Source organism: Columba livia, chromosome 17, assembly GCF_036013475.1.
Source record: "Columba livia isolate bColLiv1 breed racing homer chromosome 17, bColLiv1.pat.W.v2, whole genome shotgun sequence".
Taxonomy (NCBI): Eukaryota; Metazoa; Chordata; class Aves; order Columbiformes; family Columbidae; genus Columba; species Columba livia.
Genome location: NC_088618.1, coordinates 6,217,300 through 6,240,312, shown reverse-complemented (window position 1 = coordinate 6,240,312; position 23,013 = coordinate 6,217,300). Strand labels below are relative to the sequence as shown.

The 23,013-nt window shown below is 53.4% G+C and overlaps 1 protein-coding gene and 1 long non-coding RNA gene across 3 annotated transcripts in view; one reads left to right on the top strand and one right to left on the bottom strand.

Annotated features, from left to right (window-relative positions):
* Positions 1 to 22,129, bottom strand: part of SEZ6L (seizure related 6 homolog like) — a 38,984-nt gene extending 16,855 nt beyond the window's left edge. The window contains exon 1 of one of the 2 annotated variants that reach the window (XM_065033642.1): positions 21,903 to 22,129. In XM_065033642.1, coding sequence (XP_064889714.1) covers positions 21,903 to 21,969 — 67 coding nt within the window. In that variant the 5' untranslated portion in view covers positions 21,970 to 22,129. The remainder of the gene's footprint in view (positions 1 to 21,902) is intronic. The other variant, XM_065033643.1, reaches the window with a different exon arrangement.
* Positions 12,150 to 17,431, top strand: LOC110357499 (uncharacterized). Its single transcript, XR_002411204.2, has 3 exons — positions 12,150 to 12,327; positions 13,512 to 13,786; positions 16,554 to 17,431. It is a non-coding gene; the product is annotated as an uncharacterized LOC110357499 (long non-coding RNA).
* Positions 22,130 to 23,013: the final 884 nt, after the last annotated feature.

Sequence of the window (23,013 nt, the reverse complement as noted above, 5' to 3'; positions counted from 1 at the left end):
GAGCTGGGCACGCTGTGGTACAGCCCAGCACAGCAGTGGGACAGTTCAGTGGGTTCACGCCAGCACCACTGGGTCACCTCCACATATTTTGGGGACAAAAGGGACTCACAGTGGCAATGGGGTGTCAGGGTCCAGCCCTGAATGCCCCAGCGGTCCCTGCCAGCTCCTGTTGAAACCAAGCAGTGTTTCTTGCTGCAGCTCATGCAGGGATAAGCAATGGCCACTGCTCTGTATGGTCTGCAGCAAAAGCAGCCCATGGGCACCCTCAGGGAAGTGGACACTCCCATCTGGCAACAGCAGGGCAGAAGGGACAGGCATAGAGGGAAGCAAACAGCCTGCTGAAAGTTGACTTTGCTCCATTTTCTGGGAAATCAAAGCAGTTTCTGACAAGAACTGAAGGGAACACAACAGGGAAAGGAAAAGGCTGGGAGAATTAGCCTGAAGGATGGAGTTCTCAAAATCTGCATGCCTGAGGCTTGAGATAATATATTTTTGCCCAGGTTTGTGCAGTGGGTGCAGTGCAGGAGCAAGGGAGCCTTCCCTCGCTGCTGGCCGGCTCCCCTCTCCTCTTGCTGAGCTGTGCCAGACCCATCCCCAAGCTGCTCCCGGACAGCCCTGGCACGGGCTGGTGTCACCAGGCTGGTCCTCAGCCCTGGCATGGGGTGGTAGTACTGCTCGGGTCCCCAGCCCCAGCTCCCCGGGACAGCTGGGGCCGTGCCCCTGCCTGCCCCATCACTGCTGCTGCTCTCAGCTGCCGAGCTGCAGACCCAGCTCAGGCAAACCAGTCCTGGGCTCCCTGGCCTTTCCTGTTGTATTTCCCACAACTTAAAAAATTAATTCCTTAATTAGCAGTGGTTCAGCAAATCCATTAGCCAATTCCCTTAGCACATTAGGAGACATTTCACACACGTTGTCTGCAAACACCGACTTGTGTCAGCTCTGAATAATCTCCCCGGGAAGGTTGGGTGCCTTGGTGTCCCCATGTCTGCTACTGGTGGGGCAGCCCAGAAGCCCCCACAACCTCTGCACATTGCTGAGCATCTCTGCCTCCCTCTGCATCCTGGCCCGGGCTGAGCCTGGCCTCCACAGGAATCACACCATGTGGCCATGGGCATCCTGCCATAGTGTGATGGGGGGAAATCAGTCCCCAAGGCAGTGACAGCACCAGCTCTCACCCCTGACAAGCTGTGTGGGGCTTTAGGCTTCCTCTCCCAGGCCAAGCCCAGGACAGGCAGCTGATGGCTGCTCTCCTACTGCTGCTGGTCATCGATTTTAGTGCAAAACAGCTCCTCCATTACAGGAGAGGATGGGGCTGTCAGACAAGGAGGAGGTTTCATGGGCCCAGAAGATGAGGGGAGGGGGCTCGCTGATGGTGGGACATGGTGGGACAGTGGCTCACAGTGAGACAGTCAGAGTGTTCCCACAGGAACCTGAGTCCTTAAAGCTGGTGTGTTACCCAAAACAGCTAAACAGCATCCTTGGGTTATTTGTCATGTGAACTTTAATTCTTAACGGATGTTGTCATTAAACCATATTTTATGCTTTCAGAAAGCTGACTAATTTCTTATTAGATCCTTTGCCAGGATGCATTTAAATGATTCTGTCCTTAACAAAGCATGAAATAAAACACTTGGTATAGCGGCTCCATAATGAGATACTTAACATGCTTTAGTTTGTAAAGGGCAAATGTGTATTTCAGGGAAGCATACGCAACCAGGTTGGAGTGGGGAGATGGAGGCACAGGGGGCCCCTGGCAGCCGTGATTAATAAGGGCATATTCCACGTTACCAGAAAGAGAAGTGATTAATGATCTTAACTCCAGATTGCATCGCCACCCCCAAACCGGAGCTGTGCTCCAGCATGTTCCCGAGCCGTGGCTGCCAGCCCTGCCTGCCTGGTGCTGCCAGACCCGCCATATCTTTGGTAAGATACTTTCCATATGATCTGAATGCAAACAGTCATTCTCTCACCTCCAAGGATAATCACGGTGAGAGACGAGCTTTGCAATTGCCCAAGCATCTTTGGAGCATTGCTGCCCAGGAGCCAGCCTGAGACCACAGTGGGGGTGGCAGCTGGCAGCTCTGCAGCCCCTGTCCCCTCCTAGGAGCACAGTGATACCACCTAATGCCACTAGAGTGCTAAATAAACCACCAGAGATTTATAATCAATACTGAGGATTTACTCTGAGTTGCAGTAGCAAAAAAATTCTGGTAATGGCAGGAAATGTTGTGAGCACAGAAGGGTTGCTTGCAGTGCTCTCATAGCCAGGCTCTTACTCTGCTGCCCACTCCCAGCATGGGACAAGGCTGTTTAATATCACCCAGCGTTGCAGGATGGCCATGTCCCCGCCCCCACCCTCGCCCTAAGGGATGCTCAGCTGGGGTGGGGACAGGCAGAGCAAGACCCTCCCCAGTTGCCAAAATCCATCTTGCTCTGCACAAGCAATCAATCCAGAGACACTGAGCTGGTGAAAGAGAAATGATCACGTTTGACCTTGATCTAATCTGCTAAACCATCTCCAGAGGAGGTAAATGCTATAAAGAGGTACAAGGGGTTTATCTGCTGTCTTGATCAGGAGCACTCTGCAGGCGGTTCAAGGCTGGAAGCGTTTCTCTAAATCCACAAAAGCCTCTGCAAGAGCTCCCCGCAGCCCTTGCACCCACAGCACCACGGTGCACAGCGGTGTTGGCACGGGCGACTGCTCTGGAAAGATGGGACAGAAAAGTCCGGGACAGTTTGGAGCACAAATGACCTTAATGCAAAACGACAACTCGTCTTCAGGTCTATTCTGGGCTCTGCCTAGATACCAGCATGTAAACACCACGGAAGGAAGCTGAGCTCCAGGGAGGACGTCTCCAACCAGCTTGCACTCCCCCGCGGTTTATACTTAGCCGCTGTCGGAAGCATTCACTCCTCGGCAGGGCACGGGTGCCCAGCACTGTGCTGTGCGGCTGCCAGGGATGGGGTTGACAGCACAGGGGCCTAGAGAGGCAGCGGGACAGGCAGGGCAGGGGATGGGGCAGGGGCTGCCAAGGCATCTCCCCTCACTCTGAGCCAGCGCCGAACCAGGTGCTTGAAAGGCACCAGCCACCTGCGCGCCTGGGCAACACCTTCACCTGCTCGCAGAGAGCCCCAAGCACCAAAAATGTCCTTAAATACACATAAATGAGCACAAGTGCCTCTTTGAAACTTGCTTTCAGAGCAAGAAAAATTCACCACCTCAAAGAACAACACACCTGTGGTCTGTGCTCCGTCACTCACACAATCCTGCCCAAAGAACAACTAATTTGTTCTTGACAATATTTTTTCAGGTGCAAACAGCCTTTTTTCTTTTTTTCACCATTTAGGATAATTTTCTCTTGCTCTTTTGAAGAATTTTGCTTTCCTGGTACTCAGAAATAAATCTGCTTATTGCCCCAGATTTGTGAGGATACAGCAACAGATTTGGGGTTGTGGCCTGGAATTTGCCGTGAGAGCCCAGGCGCATTAACTGAGCAAACTGTAATGGATTAAGCAAAAGAGTGAATGAGATTGCAAGGCCAGGCGAAAGCAAGAATACTAATTAAACGTGAGCTCAAGCTCTCCCCTTTGCCACAATTTCATACACTATAAGCTCTTGTTCTCCATAATAGCAAAACAGGCTTTTCACAGCTCCTTTGCAAAAAGCAGCTGCCCGTGTTTTGCACAGGGCAGGGACACAGCGTGTCCTGGCAGTTTTCTGCTGCCTGGTGGCCACAGTCCCAAAGTTTCACCCTCATAAGAGTAGGTCCCCAGGCCACCTCCCCACCCCAAGCAGGGGGACAGGACCGTGTCCCGTGGCCGGTGATGGCAAATGTGCGTGTGCTGCTCCAGAGGTGCTGTGGCTGGAGAGAGCCGGGCAAATCTGATTGCTGCCCATATCTCAGCCAGAGGGCCTTATGGGAATTAGGGAACTGCAAGTGCTTGATAAAAGGATGCTGAAATAATCATAAAGCACTCATTTTGCTGCTGTGCTCCTGAAAGAGTGAAAGTGTGGGTAGCTGTATCGCTGGGTTCCCATTACTAATGCCGATGCTATCGCTGCCTGGCTGCCAGCGCATTCTTGGGCTGCTGCAGAACGGTGGCTTGATTGCTGGAGTTCAGTAGTTACCATCCTGGAGGTTTGGGTGATCTGATTATTCCCAAAACCCTGAGAAGCTTATGCGGATGCTATTAATGGTGGCGTTCAGCCCCCGTGCTCCGCTGTGTGACAGGCTTAGGCAAATTGTCAGCATGCTGGGACTGGCTGATCCTGCCCAGAGCTGCTCCTGCTGTAGGCATCTCACCTGAGCCCACCGAGAGCTGGGTCTGATCCTGCATCCCCCAGAGCCTCTGCATGCCACTGGCCTTGCACCAGCTCTGGGGGTGCCCTGCTCTGGGGAACAAGCCCCCCTTTAAGGGTCCATGGGAGCTGCTGGCCCTGCTCTGCAATAAAGCCAGGCCCAGGTGAATAGGCTTGGCTTGAGTGTAGGGCTTCCTTGGGGCAGGACTGCAGGCTCAGCCTGCTCTGCAGGGAGCTGTGGATATTTCTCTGAGTCAAGGAGATGCTGCTGAGATACGTGGGGCCCATGGCACTGCCCTGGTACGGAGAACCTGCGCTCAGGGATGCTTAGTGCCGGTAGAACTACTCCTCCAAACCAGCTGGGGCCATGCAATAAGCTTTCCTTCAAAAAGATGCTGCCTTGATTTATTTGCAGAGTATAGTTCAATTTTTTATTGTGTTCCCTGCCTTGAATGAGGTCCTCTGAAGGGTGAGATGGATGGCGCGGCAGGGACCGCGGCAGTGAGGAGAGGGGACTGTGCAGAGCAATGAACCCCAGCAGATGGTTCATCTCAGCCTTGTCGCAGGCTCCATCGGCAGGTGAAACGGGGCAATCGATGGCTGTAATGAGCAGAACCGCTGGCACCACTTGCACGGTGTGACGGATGTGCTGGGAGCAGACGCTGCCTCTGCTCCCGGGCTTGGGTGAACAGGATGCTGAGATGGGTGGCTCGGGCAGGTCTCCAGAGCTGTGTCCTCTGTCGGCATCGCACTGGCTGAGCCAGGGCTGCCCCGGCTGGGCTCATCTCCCCCCGTCCCAGGTCTCCCATGTTGCAGCCGCCCACCGAAGTCGCTCCTGTTGACGAAGGAGCCTGGCAGCCTCTGCTGCAGCCACTTTGATCAGACCAAATCTGCCTTCCCAAAGACAGAGGCTCCTTCCCTTATCTTCCGGCAGCCTGCAGTGCGTGCAGGCAGAGATGTGATGGAGCAGATGAAGGAAGCGGCTGAACCCACAGAATTGCCAATTACTGCCAGGAGGATGAAGGAGAACCCGCAGGTGCTGCCATTCACTGCAACAGAAGAAGCTGGATGCTCTCCCGGGACCTCCGTCCCACGCCGCTCTCCAGCATGTGCTGTATGGATTTCACCATCAGGGAGAAAAACATAGAGGGTTTGACTGTGAACCAAGTATCTGAAAAAAAGCAGGTTGCATCCGTCAAAATACTCCGGTGTGACGGATTGGAAATGCTTTGGTTTCATTTCAGATTTTTAAAGATTTTTGCCTTGAATCCTGAAGAGCAGAAAAACCTGAATCAAAACAGTCTTTCACTTTAAAAATGTCAAAACAGACCAATAGAGCCCAGATAGCCACGTCTCCAAACAGATTTGAAACCTGCTCTTTCCTGCGGTTACAATTTCAGCAAATTAAGTTTTTTTTCCGATGGAAAAGAAAAAAAAGTTTCCCTCAAGAGCATCCTGACAGTTCAACCTATAAGCAAATAAAATAGTAGCAATCTGATCATCGGTGAGTCATCCACGTGGGAGCACAGATAAACACAGCCAGAGCACTTTCGGGTGTTTCTGAGCTGTTCTCCTGTGTAAAGGCTATTTTGTGCCACCTGGTGAGGCAGGAGCGGGAAGGCTTGGGGATGGCTTTCATCCAAATGTTCGTGTTGCAGTTGGAGAAAATAGAGAATATTTTTCCTGTGGTTTGGTGCCCAGCAAGGATGCAGGAGTGGTGCTTGTCCCCAGGTCCTTCTGCTCCATGGGGTGCAGGGAGCCCCAGGACTCCAGTGCTTGATCCCACTTGCCGGCAAGATGTGGACATGGTGCCTTCAAGGGCAGCGAGAGCACCCTGCAGCAATCCCATGGCTTGTGCAAATTGGGGAGCTCTTGGCAATAAGCACTGGGGTGCAGGGGGGTGTATGGGGCTCCATAGTTGCCTGCAGCAGACAGAGCCACCAGCCTGTCTTCACCACGGCTGTCCCAAAGAGCAATTAACAGGCAGATAATTCAGAAGCAGGGAGATGCCAAGGCTCTGCTCTGGAGGAGATGGCAGCAGAGGTCAAGGAGCTTCGGGACCTCTCTGCCTCCTGTTCCTGATGTCCCTCCGTTTTTATGAATTTCCTAATTCTACAGAGATTCCTGGGGCCCTGGGGAATTTCCGAACTGCTTTAAAATGCTGTTAAATTGGCCATGTGCAGGGGTTTATTTATGCTCATAGGACTGTGGTCTGAATATTTCATTTTTAAAATTTACATCTGTGTCACTAGCAACGCTCAGATAAGGTTACCATGGAAACCCCTCATTACGGGTGAGGATGCTGGCAGCGGTGCCCAGCCCAAGGAGCCGTGGACGAAGGACCAGGCTCCCTTCCCCACTGCCCATGGCTCCTGTGCCCAGTAGCAAACCCACCTTTGTTGACAGAGACAAACAAGAGGAGAAGTGTTTCACCGGCACCTGCTGCCTGTGGTCAGAGCAGGGCTCGGTGCGATGCTCAGGGACCTGTTGTGTTGGCAGGGGACACTGGGCTGCGACACAGTGCAGCCATCTGTGCCCATGCTTGGTGCCAGCTTTGGGCTGGGACAGCTGGAAAGGTCCCATGGACTGGTCATGGGCAAGGGGGTTTCTGGTCACAGATGGGAGCAGTGGATCCAGCTCTGTGGCAGGGGCTACTTGCAGGCAGGGCTGGTATTCTGACAAAGAAACGCTCTTTCAAAACCCCACTTTTTTTGGCAAATCCACACTGCCTGTGCCTGACTCACTTCGCTCGGGAGCAAGGACACACCAGGAGTACGGAACTAAACTCACAAACCTCTCCCCGCCGTGCTCTGGAGAAGCTCGTAACTGCTTTAACGATCCACAGCAGCCTGACAGATGCCTGGAAATTACACACTTCTCCTAGCTATGAGGAAAATGGATTTTCCTCCCCAGTGCTGCTTCGCAGAGCTGGAATCAATGCGACTTTGACTCTCAGGCATTTGTTCTGTCCATGCTGGCTCCACCTGAGCACCTGCAGCTGCTGTGGCTGCAGGGAACCTGCCAATAGATGCTCCCCCTCACTCCAGGTGCCACTGCCTGTGGGTCCCCATGTCCCCATGATGCCCCAGCCCTGCTGTGCCCACAGCACCAGCATCCCTGGCAAGGAGCAGCCCTGGCAGAGGCCCCCACCCCCAGGGATGCACCCAAAAGGGATGTGACATCCCCAGCCAGGTTGCTGCTTGGCTGCAGCAGCTAAAGAGGAAGAGGAATTAAAGAGGCTCATCTAATTATGGAGGAATCAAGAGATTTGCAGCGTGGAAGTGATACAACCTGTTGCCTGCTGACTTGTCCTGGCTGGGTTCTGCTGTCACAGCCTCCCCAGCTGATGGGTGTGATTAATTATCCCGGTATCTCTGCAGAAACAGACAAGCTGGTGAGGACCACAGAGCAGGGGACAAAAGCCATTAGACATAGCAGCACTTTCATGCAGATGTTAATTTGAGTTCACTGCAGTTTTTCATCATTTCCAATGTAAGAAAAAATGGTCTCTGCCTTGTTACAGGCAGATAGACCTGTCTGAAATGAACTAGCGGGGTGGTTTCAAGCAGTAATTCCTTTTTTTGAAAGCTGAGCCTCACTAGGTGCAAATAGAAAGTTTCCTATGGAGTTTTCTAGTCTTCCTGGTAAACCCACGGTGCCAAACCTCTGATCTCAGCCAGATGCACCCCAGGATGGGTGCACCCCATCTACCACCAAGCACAGACACCTCCGGGGGACCTGCCATGGACCTGCTCCCTCCTGTCCTTGCTGCCAGGTCCCCCAGGTGTCCCTGCTCTGGAGGGGGTTCATCGTGAGAATGAAGGAGCAAAGGCAAACCCAACCTTTGGCTCTCCTGGGATCCGCAGATGGGGTGTTCTTTCCTTGGGTCTGCCCGGAGAGAGGAAATGGAGTATTTTGGCGGCTTTTCAGGGTACAAATTTTAATGGGCGAAGAGAAGCTCCTTCTATCTCAACCAATCATCCAGCCTAGTCATCCATATCAGGGTATAAAATTAAATGGATTCCTAAAGAGAGAGTATATTTAGACACAAAAAGCCCATTCTAGTCAGCTATCTGAGACTAAAATAATTAATCTCCCATCACTGTTAAGATGCAGTGGAGCAGATCTTGAGAGGTGAGTGCTGCGATTAACTCTTTGGGAGCAGGTCAGCCCTCTGAAACACAGTTCGTACCTCGCTCTCTGCCATGATCATGGAATCATAGAATGGGTTAGGTTGGGAGGGACTTTCAAAGCTCATCCAGTCCAACCCCCTGCCATGAACAGGGACATCTTCACCCAGATCAGGTGCAGATGGGGGGCCAGCCTGGGTTTCTCATCAGCCACACCAGAACTGCACAAGCCATCATCCACTGGGTTTAGTTAAAACTCCCAGTGTCTGGGGATGGTTGGGAAACGATTACAAGATATACAGCTATAAAACATCTGGCGAGACAAAGTTTAGTCTAATTATAATAGATGACTCTTTCTCTGCCTGGCTATAAATCATTCATGCTCTCACTTTCAGGCAGTCACATCCATGGATTATCTGAATATTCAACACCTCCTTGACGTTTTTCTACCTGTCTGGAGTGTGTTCACAGCTTTGTTTGGTTTGATTTCCACTCCAGAATGGGAAACGTGACATGACAATATCATGGTCGAGGTCCAGGTGAGCAACCCAGCCCCAAGCTCATGCTGCAGCATCACTGCCCTGTGCTCCTGGGCTGGGGCAGCCAGAGCATTTGGCTTCTGCCAGAGCCCAGGCACAGCCTCTACACTGACTGTGAGCCACGGGGCAGAGCTGAGCTGCCTTTTGCCAGATCTGTTTGCCAACGCTTTATTTTTCTTTCACAAGGTGTAGCAGGAATCCCAGTGTGGCTCTAGTCCAGAATCCCCAGAGCAGAGCAGGCACAGCAGCTCCTCGGGGTCAGGTCGCTGCCTCCCCATAGCAGCACAGAGGACGCAGCACGTTCTGCTACTGCCTGTGGCTGCTGCCCTCCCCTGGGTTCTGCCAGGGTACCCCAAAAGCATGTCCTTTTCTTCTTTTGGAGTACTGCAAAAGATGCCCTGGGGCATCTCAGGGTGGAATGTGAAGCCCACCAGGTCCTGGTCATCTTCCCGGGTGCACAGGTGTCTCGGGACAGTGAGGGTGGCACAGGAGAAGCCTGGCGTGGCGGTACACAGCATTTTCTGCTCTCCCTGCTGAATGAGCTGGGCTTTTCCCACCACAGGGTTTCCGCACCTGGCAATTGCATGGTGTGCTGGGGAGAGGCAGGCAGAGCTGGCAGAGCTGGAGATGCTCAGGGCGAGAGAAGTGGGACCAGGCTGGAGTCACCTTGTACCCCAGGCTCTGTCTTCATCCCCTGCATCCCCTGCATGGCCCGTTTCTCCATCCCCAGGGACACAGCAGGGTTTCAGCTCTGCCTGTTTGGTTGGTTTGTCTGGCCAGTCATGAGGGTCTGTGTGTCCCACGGATGGTTGCAGCCCGCATCTCCCTGAAGGGGAGAAATGTTTTTCCAGGCAACACTTTTCTTAGCATTTTCTTCCCTCATGCAGGCTGTGCAGAAACGTGTCTGCCCGCTGCCTGCAACTGCATCGTGCCCTTGAAAAGACCCCTGTTGCACTGCTCTGAAATGATGTAGCTCTGGCATCTAATGATTTCTGACAGATTGTGAACAGTCCCGCTGCTAGCAATCAGGAAGGCAGGAGAAGTGTTGGGCTGCTGATGTTTGTGGTTATTACAGTTATTGGGCTCCATCGATTGCGGAGCCGGTCTGTGCCGTGGAGGTTGTCAGTAACTAGGGCAAAGCCCGGCCCTGCCCATCCTCGCGCCCGGCATACCCCGGCGAAGCAGTGCGATTGCGGCTCTAAACCACACGTGGCCAAAGGACAGGATATGTTCTGCTCCCAAACGCTGTGTAGCAGCCCTGAACACCACCAGGCAGACGTGATGCAGGTTGTCAGCCAGTCACCTCCTCCCTCACTTAGTATTTTCCCTCCAAAGAAAGTAATAAACTGCACTTCAGCTGCCAGATCCTCATTATGTCAAAACAATTTTGGGTTTGGCAGCACGGCAGCTCCCCGTGGCAGCCAGCACAGCCACCGCTCAGCTCCGTGCAGCAGCCGCAGCACCCGGCACGTCCTGCGCACCCAGACTTGCCATGCTGCAGGATGCACCGGCACACCGTGCTGGCCTGTTTTTCTAGAAATGAGCCCCTTTTTAGATAAGATTTGGCTGAAGAAATACGAAATGCAATTATTTTTTTATTATTATTTATTTTTGTCTCAGTAAAGCCAGAGTCTTTCTGCTGGGGGCAGAGCAGCAGCTCGGGGCTGGCACAAGCTTCACCACCTTGCCCTGTCCCAGCCCTTCCCAGTTCCACCACCGCAGGGCAGCCAGGCTGCTGCTGCTACTCCTCTCAGTCCTCCCTTTCATTTTTCAGTGACACTGTTTTTTGTATAATTAATTGTCAGCTCTATCAGTCATCAGTGATTTGTGTTTTAAAGATGGCCTGGCAGAACTAATTCCATTTCTGCACTATGTCGTGCTGGATGATGATAACCTACGTATGGCTTCTCCCACAGAGCCTAATGATGAGACGCTGCACTTTATTTTAATTAATACAGATAGCAAATATATTTTCATTAGCCATCACGATGGCAGGAGAGAAGCACAGTCCTCCTGCATGGTGAGCAGCAGCAGTACCCTTGCTCCCGGTGCAACCCCGAGCCCTGCCCGGTCCCCTGCCGGGACCCAGCCACCTCCACATCCTTCTGCATCCCTCTGAATTCCTCCACACCCGTGTTCACCCACACTGCACCAGCTGGGCAGGCAGGGGGCAGAGAGTTTCCTACTAGCCCAGGATCGGTGGCATGACCCATCAGACCCTGGAAAAAGGTAATTTAGCCACGCTGCTCAGTGACAGCAGCCCCAGAGGCTGTGTGGCCAGACCTCGCTGCGGGGCCTGGCAACGTGTGTGCTCCAGACAAAGCCTCTCTTGGGGTCCCTCCTCCTCCCCAGCACAGGAGGACGTGCAATTAGAAGGCACGTTTGTAATTTCTGAAACTCAGAACAGTTAAGCTGGCTTACTGGTATTTCTGATAAAAGCAGCCCCTTGTTCCCCAAGTAAGTAACAGCCTGCCCTGACCTCTGCTCTATTATTCCATTTGATTGATCTTAATTATATCAGAAAGGATAATGATAGTCTTTGTGGGGGCACAAGTACATTGGGAACAAAGATGACAGGCTCTTTGTTGAGCGCACACGAGGACTGCACGGCCGCTGCGCCCAGCTAACGAGCCTGACGAGGTGCTGGGTTCTCTGCTCCCAGCACCACTGCCCGGCCACCACCAATGCCCAGAAAACCCCCATGTTCCCCCAAAACACACGTAAAAGCACATTGTAACCAAGCAAAGAGGACTTGGTCCCCTGGCTGGACCATGTCGCTGCCCGCTGTGCCTCGCAGCAGATGCTCACTGGCAGCTGCTCCCCTGTGCCTACCCACCTCAGGGCACCCTGCACTGCCTGGAGATGCCCCCATTGCCCCCACCTTCCCCCTCATCCCAGGTGAGATGTGCTGTGTCCCTCTGGGAGCTTTGCTGCCCCTCGGCCATGGGCGCAGGGACAGGCATGCTGATGAGGGGAATGGATAAACATCTCCCCACTAGGGACTTGGCAATATCTCCATCCTGCTCTCCCAAGAATTCCTTAAATAAAAAAAAAATCAGAAAGCACAGATATGTGAAAGATGGCCTGTTGTGCTCATTAAGCACAGGTGGATTGAGTTAAATGAGAAAGCCCTTAAATGCCAGCACTGAGGCTCATTTCCCCAAACAAGCTCTATCTGGCTGTTTTGGGGAGTGGGACTGGATCTGGCTGTGCCAGACCATCAGGCTCTCCTGGGGACAGCTCTTCAGTTTGCAGCTTTTCTGCTCCCATCAGAGCAGCTCTGGCAGTGTGCGACATCACAGTGGCTGGATGGCTTCGGGATCAGTGGCACTTGACAAGCTTTGATATTTGAATCAGTGTGAGTAGAGGGGGCTCTGTCAGATGTTCCTCATATTTTCTTGTAAAACATGCATGTCATATTGCTGGGGCCTGGGCGTATTTCCTAGAGATATTATTATTTTTGACACACCCTGCTGACTGTGAAATGTGGTGAGAAAGTGCCCGACTCTGTTCTTCCCAGCAGGTAACGAATCGGCAAATTATAAAAAACAGTGTGTTGTCCAGCTTGGATAAGTTTTTTTTCTACTGCTGCTATTGTTTATGTTCCTACAGGGTAATCATGATTCTTAATGTACTTTTGATAGCAGTGTAGTATGATTAAAATAGGCACATCTGAGAAATAAATCTGTTTTTAAGGATTGCCTTTCTGACATGCAATATTAAACACTCAGAGAAGGACCCTGCCTGGTGCAGCATAGCCCGAAGCAGCAGCTGGAGGCAGGAGCCTGTGGGTTGTGAGAAACTCAACAGCCAAGTTCATGGGAGTGGGAAGAGCAGCAGCAGGTTCAACATAAACTTATAACGTGAATTTTCCATCAGTGAATGTTCCAGACTGTAGGCAAGAATGGTGCTGGGGGTCTTGCGAAGGAATTTTTCAGAGCTGAATGCCTTTTCCAGAACTGACTTTGACTCTGGGCTCATAGTCCTGGATCTAAGCAGGCTGTTGCCTTTGCTATTTATTCAGGCTGCTTGTTTTGATCAAAGATGTAGTGCTCTGTAATTTGAGAAAGACTTTGCTTGTGAGGCCACTTTGATGCATGTGGAGCAGAAATGTGGAAAAATACAGCCCTTGCCCATGGAAGCCAGTGCAGATAATCTGAGTCACTGGAGGAGATGTTATTTGCCGTGACTCAATTCAATTTGTGCGGTTGGGCGACAATGTACCAACGAGCAATAATGAGTCGCAATCGCCCTGTGTTGCACCCGCCAGCAGAGCTGGGTGGTTGGCACTCCAGAGCATCTCCCAGCGTGTTTCAGCATGAGCTGCCCCCCCAGCAGTGCCTGGCTGACCAGAGCTGCTGCACCCCAGCATTGCCTCTTCTCATCCGTGTGTCTGTGGTTCTGCTGTCTTGGTTTTATCTCTTTAGTTTGCAACAGCTGGTTCCTCACAGCATGGATGGCCAACGTGGCGATGTTGGGGCTGCAAACAGGTGATTTTGCTTATTCCTGAGGCCGGAGGGTTTTTTCTTTTTTGTTTTTCAGATCCAGGTGTAATGCTTGAGCCTGCAGGAAACTGCTGGGCTACCGGTGAGCAGAGTGAGCTGTTGGTTGTGCTGTAGCTTGGCTCCCAGAAGCTCACTGCTGCTGAGGCCATTGGTGCAGCTGTGATGCTGTCAGTGCAGCCATCCCGCCAGCTCCCAGCTCTGTCATGGTGTTGAGCTGGTGCCCTCAGCCCCTCGCCATGCTGCAACACCCTGAAATGTCTCTGCCCTCACTCTGCCGGCAGTGCATGTGGAGCCTCAGAACTCTTGCGCAAGGTAAGGTCTGGGCACATGCCAGGGCAGCAGGAGGCTGTGGAAGCGGGGTGCAGGCGGTGCCACCCAGCAGAGCCCTTGGGGCTCTGCCAGACGGGTCCCAGCCGGGACCTATGGTGGCTTATGCCCAGGGCTGGGGAGCAGAGTGTTGGGTGACTGCAGTGCAGTTGTCTTTCGCTGCAGAGACTCTAGATAAGCCCCAGCTAGAGGAATGGAAAATGGTTTTGAATTTAGATGCTGTAAAAGATTTTTTTGTAGTGGAAAAACTAAAGATTTGCCTCTGGGGGAGCAGGCTGATCCTCCCTGTGTCACTGTCAGGAGAGCACTAGGCTGCAGCTGCAGTTTTGCTGCACCCTTCCCTCCCACCTTTCCTCACCAGTTCCAAGAAAGGCTCAATGCGTTCCTGGGTGGGAATGCAGCCGTGTCCTTCACACTCATCTACACAATAAAGAGCCATTTCACTGCTGCCAGGCATGGGCTCCTCTGTGTACCAAAAGCTGAAGAGAAGCCTTTTTTTATTATTATTATGATTAGATGGCTTGAAAAGTTTGCTCCTGATTGAAATTGCCTCACTGATTTCATCTCTGTGTCAGTGTTGAAGCCCTGACAGAGCAACTCCAGCTCCTCTGAGGCCAGGGCTGCCTGGATCCTGTGTATCTTCTCCTGGTAGATGCAGATCACGGGCCCAGGAGAAGCAGGAATTGGTGCCTTGACGATGCTGCACTGGCTGGGAGACCAAACCCCATTTTCACTCCTTGTGCAAGCAGTGGTGCCATTGTCCAGCAAACACTGGGAAGCTCAGCTCCCTCAAGGCAGCTGCTGCTACTGGTCTGGGGACTGTAGCCCATGGAGCATCCCTTGAGCCCTGGGAAAGCCCTGACCCCATCCCTATCAATGTAGAAATGTCCCCAGACAGTGCCAGTTACTATCCCAACGCCACAGTCACCCCCCAACACCATCCAGCCCTGGGGCACTGGCAGATGCATCATGTCCCCCATCACACGCTGGTTCTGCTCTGAGTGGTGGGGGTGTGCAAAGAAACCACACTTAATTGTGGTTTTTTTCCTCATTTATGCTTTTTAAAAAAAAGATTTTTGGGGGGAAATTCTGGCACAAAGACAAATTGAAGTATTTCAATTCAGGCTGGGGATGGAGCCTGGATAAAAATAAAGCGGGAGGCGGCTGCACCTTCCCGATGACATTAGCTCCATTCATCTCCCTGATGACGCTGCAGTCGTTTTGCTGGCAGCGTACAAAGGCATTAGAAGTTACATTTTCCTTCACTATTTCTCAAATATATTTATATTGGGATATATTTGTGGAGGTACATTGTGTGCCTTGGGCAGAGGATTAATTCCAAACTGTCACCTCGCTTTTTGATGGGTTTGTAAATTCTGCTCTGTTGATTTGTACTCTCAGTAAATTGATAAAATCCTCTTTCCAAAACCTAATGCACCATTTAGAGCTCACCAAGGTTTTAGATCTCATTGGCTCACATATTTATGTAAATATAGTGTCCAACAGCAATTTAAAAACTGCTGCATGAATAATCTGGATGGATGGTAAGGGGCAAGGAGAACTGTTGTCTGACGGTGGCTGTGTGCTCTATGTGTTCTAGGAAGCAAGTTTTCCACATCTCAAGGTGCTGGGTTTGGGGGCTACTTTTTTTTTTAAACATCTGAAATAGCATTTAAATCCTTATCGGAAAATGCAAGCCCAGTTCCTGCAGGTTGTTCTGCAGCCCCATGGTTGGGGGAAGAGCTGCTGGGCTGCAGGAGGGCAGCAAAGGGGGCATCAGGAGTGCTTCCTCTGGTATTGTCCCCCAGCCACCCATCTACCTGAGATGAAAGGCTCTCATCCACTAAATGCTGACATGCTCCATTAATCCACCCTAAAATGTCAGATGGAGATTCTCTCTTGAATTTTAAATATTTTCAGCCCTTCTGACTAGCTCTGAAAGCACCCCAAATTGACCAGTTTCTAGAAGATTCCCTCACTCCTGCCTGTTCTGTGCAGCTCCCCACAGCAATTCCCTCTTTGATGGGCTGCAGCACATCACCCAAAGTCCCCTGGCAGCCCTGGGGAGCACATTTGCTGTCCCTTCTCTGGGGTGATCCCTGCTGAGCTACCTCTCCTAGCACAGCTCCCACAGGTCCTTGCTTCAGCATATAATGTACAAGTGTGCGAGACGGTGAGATGGACACAGACATGAAAATCCTTTTTGCCAAGCAGATCACACTGCTCTGGGATCAGTCCCACAGATATTCCTTCTGTTGCACTTGAATTTTTGGATGCATTTGCATTTGGCACCAAATTTCCTCTCCAGACTAACACTTTGCATTTGGAATCGCACCTCTAGAGCTGGGTTTAGTGGCCAGGCTGCTCCCACATTCCCTCATTCCCTCCCTGCTGCTCCTGGGAGCTTGGCTTTGAGCTTGGCTTTCAGTCGCATGAGGTTTCCTTGTATCTTCCCACTGCAGCCATCTGTCCTGGGGTGCTAATACGGTTTTCCTTTCTGTGCCCATTGGCCCTCCCTGAGAGGATTCGAAGCCAAGCCCCTCAGCTCTCCAGGGCTGAACACCTTCTGCTGCAGGTGATGGGATCCTGGGGACAGGAAAGGGAGAAGGATCTGGATAAATCTCTGCTTGTCCCTGCACAATGCAGACCTGGGGAATCCAGGCAGCACTTCCTTGCTTCGCATCTGGAAAGCTCTGGGTTCAGCCAGCACACAGGTCCCTCTTGGTCAGTTGTTTTTATGGCTTCTCCCCAGGGAAAGAAAAAGAAGGAAAAGAAAATTTAAAAAGCTGGCTAAGTCGGGACTGTGCTCTCTGCCTGCATCAGGTGTACTTCAGCCTCAGCTGCACTATGGCCATGGATTTCAGCAAGTGAAACAAGGAACAGAGGGGAAGCAGCTTCTCAGTACCCTGGGAACACAGGCCCACCTGATCAAGGGGGACTCAGTGATGAAAAATGGCCCATTCTCCAGGAGTTTCCTGGTGTTCCCTCCTCCTCTCCAGGCTCCAGTCGGCTCCTCCAGCTGCCCAGCTCTGTGGATCTCCTCTGATTTCTGAAATCCTTACAGATGAAGCCTGGGAGATAGAGCTGAGCAACAAGGGGGTTGCTGCAAGTATCAGAAGTTAATATATTCCACTTTTTTCATCTTCCTGGGGTACAGTTGCTGCAGCAATCGCTGTGGGGATGGCAGTGGGTGACCAGCCTGTCCTGCCTGAGCAGCTCAGCTTTTTCCGGGGCAGAAGCTGAAAGCCTGGGCTCAGGCTCGGGTGCAGGGCAAGCATCCTTCTGTCTGGGGATTTCCTCTCCCAGTGGGGCAGGGCTGCAGCGAGTGGATCTTCACCAGAGGATGCAGATCAGAGCAGACCAGCCCCACTGGTCTGTGCAAAAACATCTGTAAAAACTGATCTGTTAACAAGCTGTGAAACAAGACAGACAGACAGGCAGCTGGCAGCCTGTCCTCTGAAAGGAAGGACACGTTCCGTCAGCAGAAAAGTGCTGCTTTCTGCAAAGCATTTCTCCTTATTTCATCCAGGCTCATGCAGACAGAGTTACCCAGGTGCTGAGTTGGACTCAGGACTGTGGAGCAGCTGAGGCACTCAGATCATGCAGGTCCCCTTCATGTATCCCATCTAGCATCTCTCACGTGCAGGTCAGCATGAAAAGTGATCTTGTGAAGCAGGTCCTTTTGGGAGGGGCTCGGGAATCTTATGGAAGACAGTTAATGAGCATCAGAGTGATGCCAGCCCCTCCTTGTGCCACTGCAGCCCCCCAGAGCCCTCCTGTCTCTGGGCTTTGCTCTCTGTCTCCAAGGCAGCAGTATGTGGCACAAATGTGTGTCCAGGGACATTGGTCCTGTCCCAGCACAGCCAACATAAGGACTTTGAAGATATTTTTTTTCTTTGCAGCTCTGCCACCCTTGGCAGACCTAACCACCCCATCCAGGGACATACACATGCCCTGAGGCTGTGGCTGAAGGGGTGTCAGGTCCCTGTCCCCACTGCCATGGGTGCTGGCACTGGCTACATGCCAGGGTTTCTGCTCCCAAGTCATGCTCTGCTGGAAACATGCCTTTGTCCCCACATGTGGCTCTGCTGAGGAAGGGGAACGGCTGGGTATTGCCCCGTGCGGTGTGTTCCATACCAGCATTGTCCATCCTGGTTGCTGGCTCTGCTGGAGCTCTAAGGGGTGGGGGCAATGTGCTTGTTGCCACCCTGCCCATCTGGCAGGTGATCCCCCCCAGAGCTGCTGGGACCCTTGGGCCGAAACAGGGACACATTTGTGCCTCTCCCAGCACCCTGTGCCTGGCAAGTCAAGCGGTTAAATACACAGAGCTCCCTCAGCCCTGTGTTCAGCAATTTCATAGCCCTGTCAGGAGCGTAAATCCATCCTGATGGACTGGAAAATTGGAAAGCCAGTGCTCACACTGTATTTTCTATAGACATCTATCTGAACTCCCGAAAGATACGTTTATTGGCAGGCTCCAGTTCCAGCCATGTAACTGCATGTTATGCTAATTAAAATATAGCCTGTGTTTTGTAACAGGATTTCCTTGGAGCATATTTTACTGTTCAGTAACCGTTTTCAAATATTTGAAAAATAAAATCACATCAAGTAAATAACTTTTGGATTGCTCGCGGAAGGTTAGTCTTTTTTTTCCCTCAAAGCCCACTGGAACTGGCTGTACTCATTGCAATGACAGAGGATGTAATATACACATTTCTGAGGCTGCTTGTAGTCAAGATCAAAAGCTGCATGTTGTTTAATCACACAGAGCCCATTTCATTTTAAAAAGAATCTGTTTGTACAAAATGGGATAATGAAGCATCATGACCTGGAATACCTGTGAAACCACCTGCACTCTGGCAGGATGGACCATTTCACCACTGGGTGTTTTTAACCCCTGCATGACCCACCAGCAGTGCCCACCGAACCTCTGCATGCTGCCTCATCCGTGACTTATTATCTATCAATTTCTGAACCCGGCAGAAGCAGATGTACAGCTACAAGGGATGGATTATTCACCAGTATGTTCTGCACTTTTTGCATGGTTTGCTTTTGTATGACCTCTGGGCAGCATTCTGTATGCCAAATGAGCGCGTTCAGGTTCATTGGTCTACAGCTGCCTCTTCAGCCCCAAATACTTGTATCAAATTCCTCACTGAAAAAGAGGTTAAAAATGTGTAGAGGGAAACATTTGTGACACTGTAATATCCACAAAATGTGTGCTTTAAATAGCATCTTTATATATTCATAATGGCAATACTGCAGGAGAAGTAGAGGGCTGAGATATTAATTTCATTTTATTGCTACTGATCCAGACTTTCCTCATTCTTCCTGCCAAGAAGGAGAGAAGGAAGAGGAGACATTTCTTGTGGCCTCTGACAACTCCCCATCAGACAAGTTCCACTCCCCGTTATCTCTGGACATGCAGCCCGCGGCAGCCTGGCTGCTGTCACCTCATCCCTGGGGATGACACCGCTTGGGCACTGCCATCACAGCGGCACAGCCATGTTCACTTGTTGCAGCCTTGGCTGAGTTCTCCTTCCTGTTGGACGCACCTAATTTTCTGGAACAATTCTCCCATGGTGTTGCACTCACCACAAAGCCAGGTGAACCTGTGCGGCTTGTCATTCCGCAGTGACAACTAGTCTGGCAGTGTCCAAAGGCCTTGAAGAAAAGAAGGGGGAGCACAGACGATGGGGCTCTGGTGGAGCCTGATGCTCAGCACCCCTCAGGCTGCATTTCTGCTCCCACACCACAGCCTCAGGAAGGATTTGCTGGTCCCATCACCACCTCTAGTCAGCGCAGGCAGCGCCGCTGCCCTTTTCTGCCTGCAGCTGCCAGACTGGACCCAGCCTGCCTGCACCCCCTTGTTCACATGCTGCATTCACACACCACTAAATAAATCTCTGCCCATGGCCATGCTCCTTGCAGGCAGCTGCCCGGAGCCTTCTGGCACCAGTCCTGGTGGAGGGACGTGCCTCTGCTGCCGGCTCTGCTGCCGCGCACTGTGCTGGTGGGTGGGTGCACGCGGATGCCGAGAGGAGAGGCTTTCACACCTCCTCCCTGTTGATCTAAATGGCTCCACAAGTGCAAAACACCGAAGAGCCACCAGCCGAGCAACTGATCGGTGCAAGTCATGTGAAATTGGTTGTTTCCTGAAAGAACGAACCAAAAGAGCAGGCAGATGGAGCACAGCAAACGATCTCTCTGCAAGGTCTGTTCCTGCTCCCCCTTGCAGTTTGGGAACAGCAGGGTTTACAGATTGGGGCCACAGCTGTGACCTCCTGCAAACAGAACCACAAGCCTTCCCCCGGGCAGGGGTAGAGCCGCCGTGTTGCTACCAGCTCCTGGGCTGTGTGTGCTGGAGTTGGGGATTTTACAGCAATAATTCACTGAACCTTGTACAGGGCCAACTATTTATCAGCTCCCTCGCTGCCAAGGAAAGAGGAGTTCGGTACGCTGTGTTCTCCTACCCTGAGATTTATGACAGATCACACTTGCCATAAGGGCCAGTCCTGTTCTGAGGAGCTGCGCTCTCAGTGGGTGCTCCCAACAGCAGCAGAGCTGTGAGCCCCGTACGGGGCCCTGCACTCACTCGGTTTGTTTGCCCAGCTCCCCCAGACCTCCCACGGTGGCATGGGGACTATCGCTGTACACATACATCTCCTGCAGCAGCTCACCCATGGCTTGGACAAGAGCGTTTGTGTAGCACGACAGAGAGAAGGATCATTCTGTTCCAATGCTGAAACAGGATGTGATAGTGGACAGAGACTTCAGATCTGATTCCTCCGTATGTACATGCATGTCTGTACACCAAAACCAACACATGCAAGTGAGAGAGAAAGTGCCATATTCTACACCCATTTCTGTTTTGTTACCCTGACAGAAGGATGGATTCTGTCATATAAACTCTCTGTGGAGAGACAGGTTTAAGACCAAAAAGTCCAAGTCTTTTAATGCAATCTGGACACAAGAACAGAAACTGAAGCCGGTCAGGCAGCATTGCACAGCGCTCCTGACACGGGGAGCTGTTACTCTTTGCTAAAAACACACAATTGGCCCCAGAGGTCAGCCTGCCAGGCCCTGCACAGCCACTGCAGCACAGGCAGACACTGGCGTCTCCCGTTCTCCCTCTGACCAATCTGCAGCGGTAACCACAGCAAAACCCATCTGCCCCGTCCCCACAGCCTGCCAGTTACAAGACACCAGGGACAGGCACCGGTTTAGCGATCCTTAAGCACCGAGCTAGTTTGCAATGACTTCGTCAAGTCACCCACAAATGGGTCCCAAAACCTATTCTTAGGTCTGTCATCGCGGCAGCAGGAAAGGAAGAGGGAGTGGGTTTGGTTGGAAACGTGAAACACGTGGAATGAACATGCAGCCCCTGGGAAAACACTCACGGCCATCCCTTGCATGCCAGAGCCGGTGGGACAGGAAGACGGGCAGGAACCTGGCACCGGAGGCTGGAGGCACCGGAGGCTGGGTACAGCAGGGACTGGGGAGACTGGGCTGCTCTCCCTGCGGGAGGGCGGCGGAGGGTGTGGCACGGCCCCCGTTAGCACACGGGTCCCCGTCGGGACGCGGCTGCCCGGAGCGACCCCGGCAGAGCCGGCCCCGGCGGCGGGAGCTGTCCCCGCTCCGCGGTGCTGAGCGGCCGCCGGACCCGCTGCCGCTCCTGATGCCGCTGCCGCTCCCGGTGCCGCTGCAGCTCCCGATGCCCGTGTCGCTCCCGCTGGCGGTGCCGCTCCCGGTGCCTCCCGGTGCCGCTGCCAGTGCCGGCGCTACGCTCTCCCAGCAACGCCCGAAGTTTCAGCCCGGCCCGACGAGCCGCAGAAGCGGGAGATTCCCGGTCGAGGGTGTCACGGCCGGTTCCAGTAGCCCCTTCCGTGCCGGTTGCCCCCTCCCCGTTCCGACTCACCCCTCCGCGATCACGGCAGCATTCCCCCCGCCCGGTCCCGGCCAGTGCCCCCTCCTCGGCAACGCTCGCACCCCCCGGCGGAGATCCGCAGGGCCCCGGCGGTGGCGGCGGCCGTGCCCGGGGAGCCCCGCTCCGCGCCGCGCCGCAGCCCCGGCCCGCTCCGCCCCGCTCCGCCCCGCTTACCTGGTCGCGGGGCCGCGGGGCTGCCCAGCAGCAGGGCGAGCAGGCAGAGCCCACGGGGCCCCGGCATGGTGAGGCGGCGGCGGGCGCGGCGGAGCCTCCGCGCTGCTGCCAGCCAAGCCGAGACGAGCGGAGCGGGGCCGGGCCGGGGGCGGGGGCTGGGGCTGCCGCCGGAGCAGGAGCCGGCGCGGCGGAGGGCGGAGAGGAGCGGAGCGGCTCGGAGAGGAGCGGAACGATCGGCGGGGGAGGGCGCCGGCGGCCGCCCCGGCCCCGCCCGCGGCTCCCCCGGCCCCCCCGGCTCGGCCCAGCCTCACGGATCCGCTGCTTTTCCCCGGTCCGGGGCTCCCCGGGGCTCCCCGCAGCCCCCCACGACTCCCACGGTTTCAAATGGTTCCCCCCGGCTCCCGGAGCCCCAGTGCCCCCCAGCATGGGTAGCGCTCTACGCTGTGGGCCACCATCTCTGCTTGTGCCCAGTCTCTTGTATTGTCTCTCTGCTCCTTGTCCCCAAGTCACCCATAGCACCCCAAGTCCCTCTCAGCATCCCAGACTCCCTCAGCACCAGAAGCCACTCTTAGCACCCCAAGCCTTTTTGCCTCCCTACTCAAGCCCAGCCTTTCCCCCCATCCCTCCTCCCAGGGTCCCCAAATGCAAGCTGTGAGTAGGGCAGTGTTGTTACGGGGGTGCTGATACAGGCCCCATGTCCCCCTTGGCATGATGGGTGCAGCAGGGTCTGGTCCTGCTGCCGGTGCCAGCGAAGCCAGGCTGCGAGGGAGCTGTGCACTGGGATGATGGGCTCTGGGCATGTGAGAATTCACAGTTTGTGGAAGCTGTGCAGGGCCCCCTCTGCAATTTGGGGCTGGCGCTGTGGCCATGTGGGAGCCCTGGAGTGTCCTCAGCCCTACAGCAGAAGAAGCAAGGCACAGATAGTCCCCGCTCAGCACCCCAGCCTCAGCCCTGGAGATCCTCAACCTTCTTGCCTACGGGTAGGACCATGGGCCTGACAGTCCCCAGAACTCCCTGCCCAGTTTGGTCCTGCTTGTTCCCCGTGTCTGGGCCGCCAGCAGCTACAGTTAACTGAGAGCTTCCAGCAAACCCCTCCTGAGTCCATCAGAGC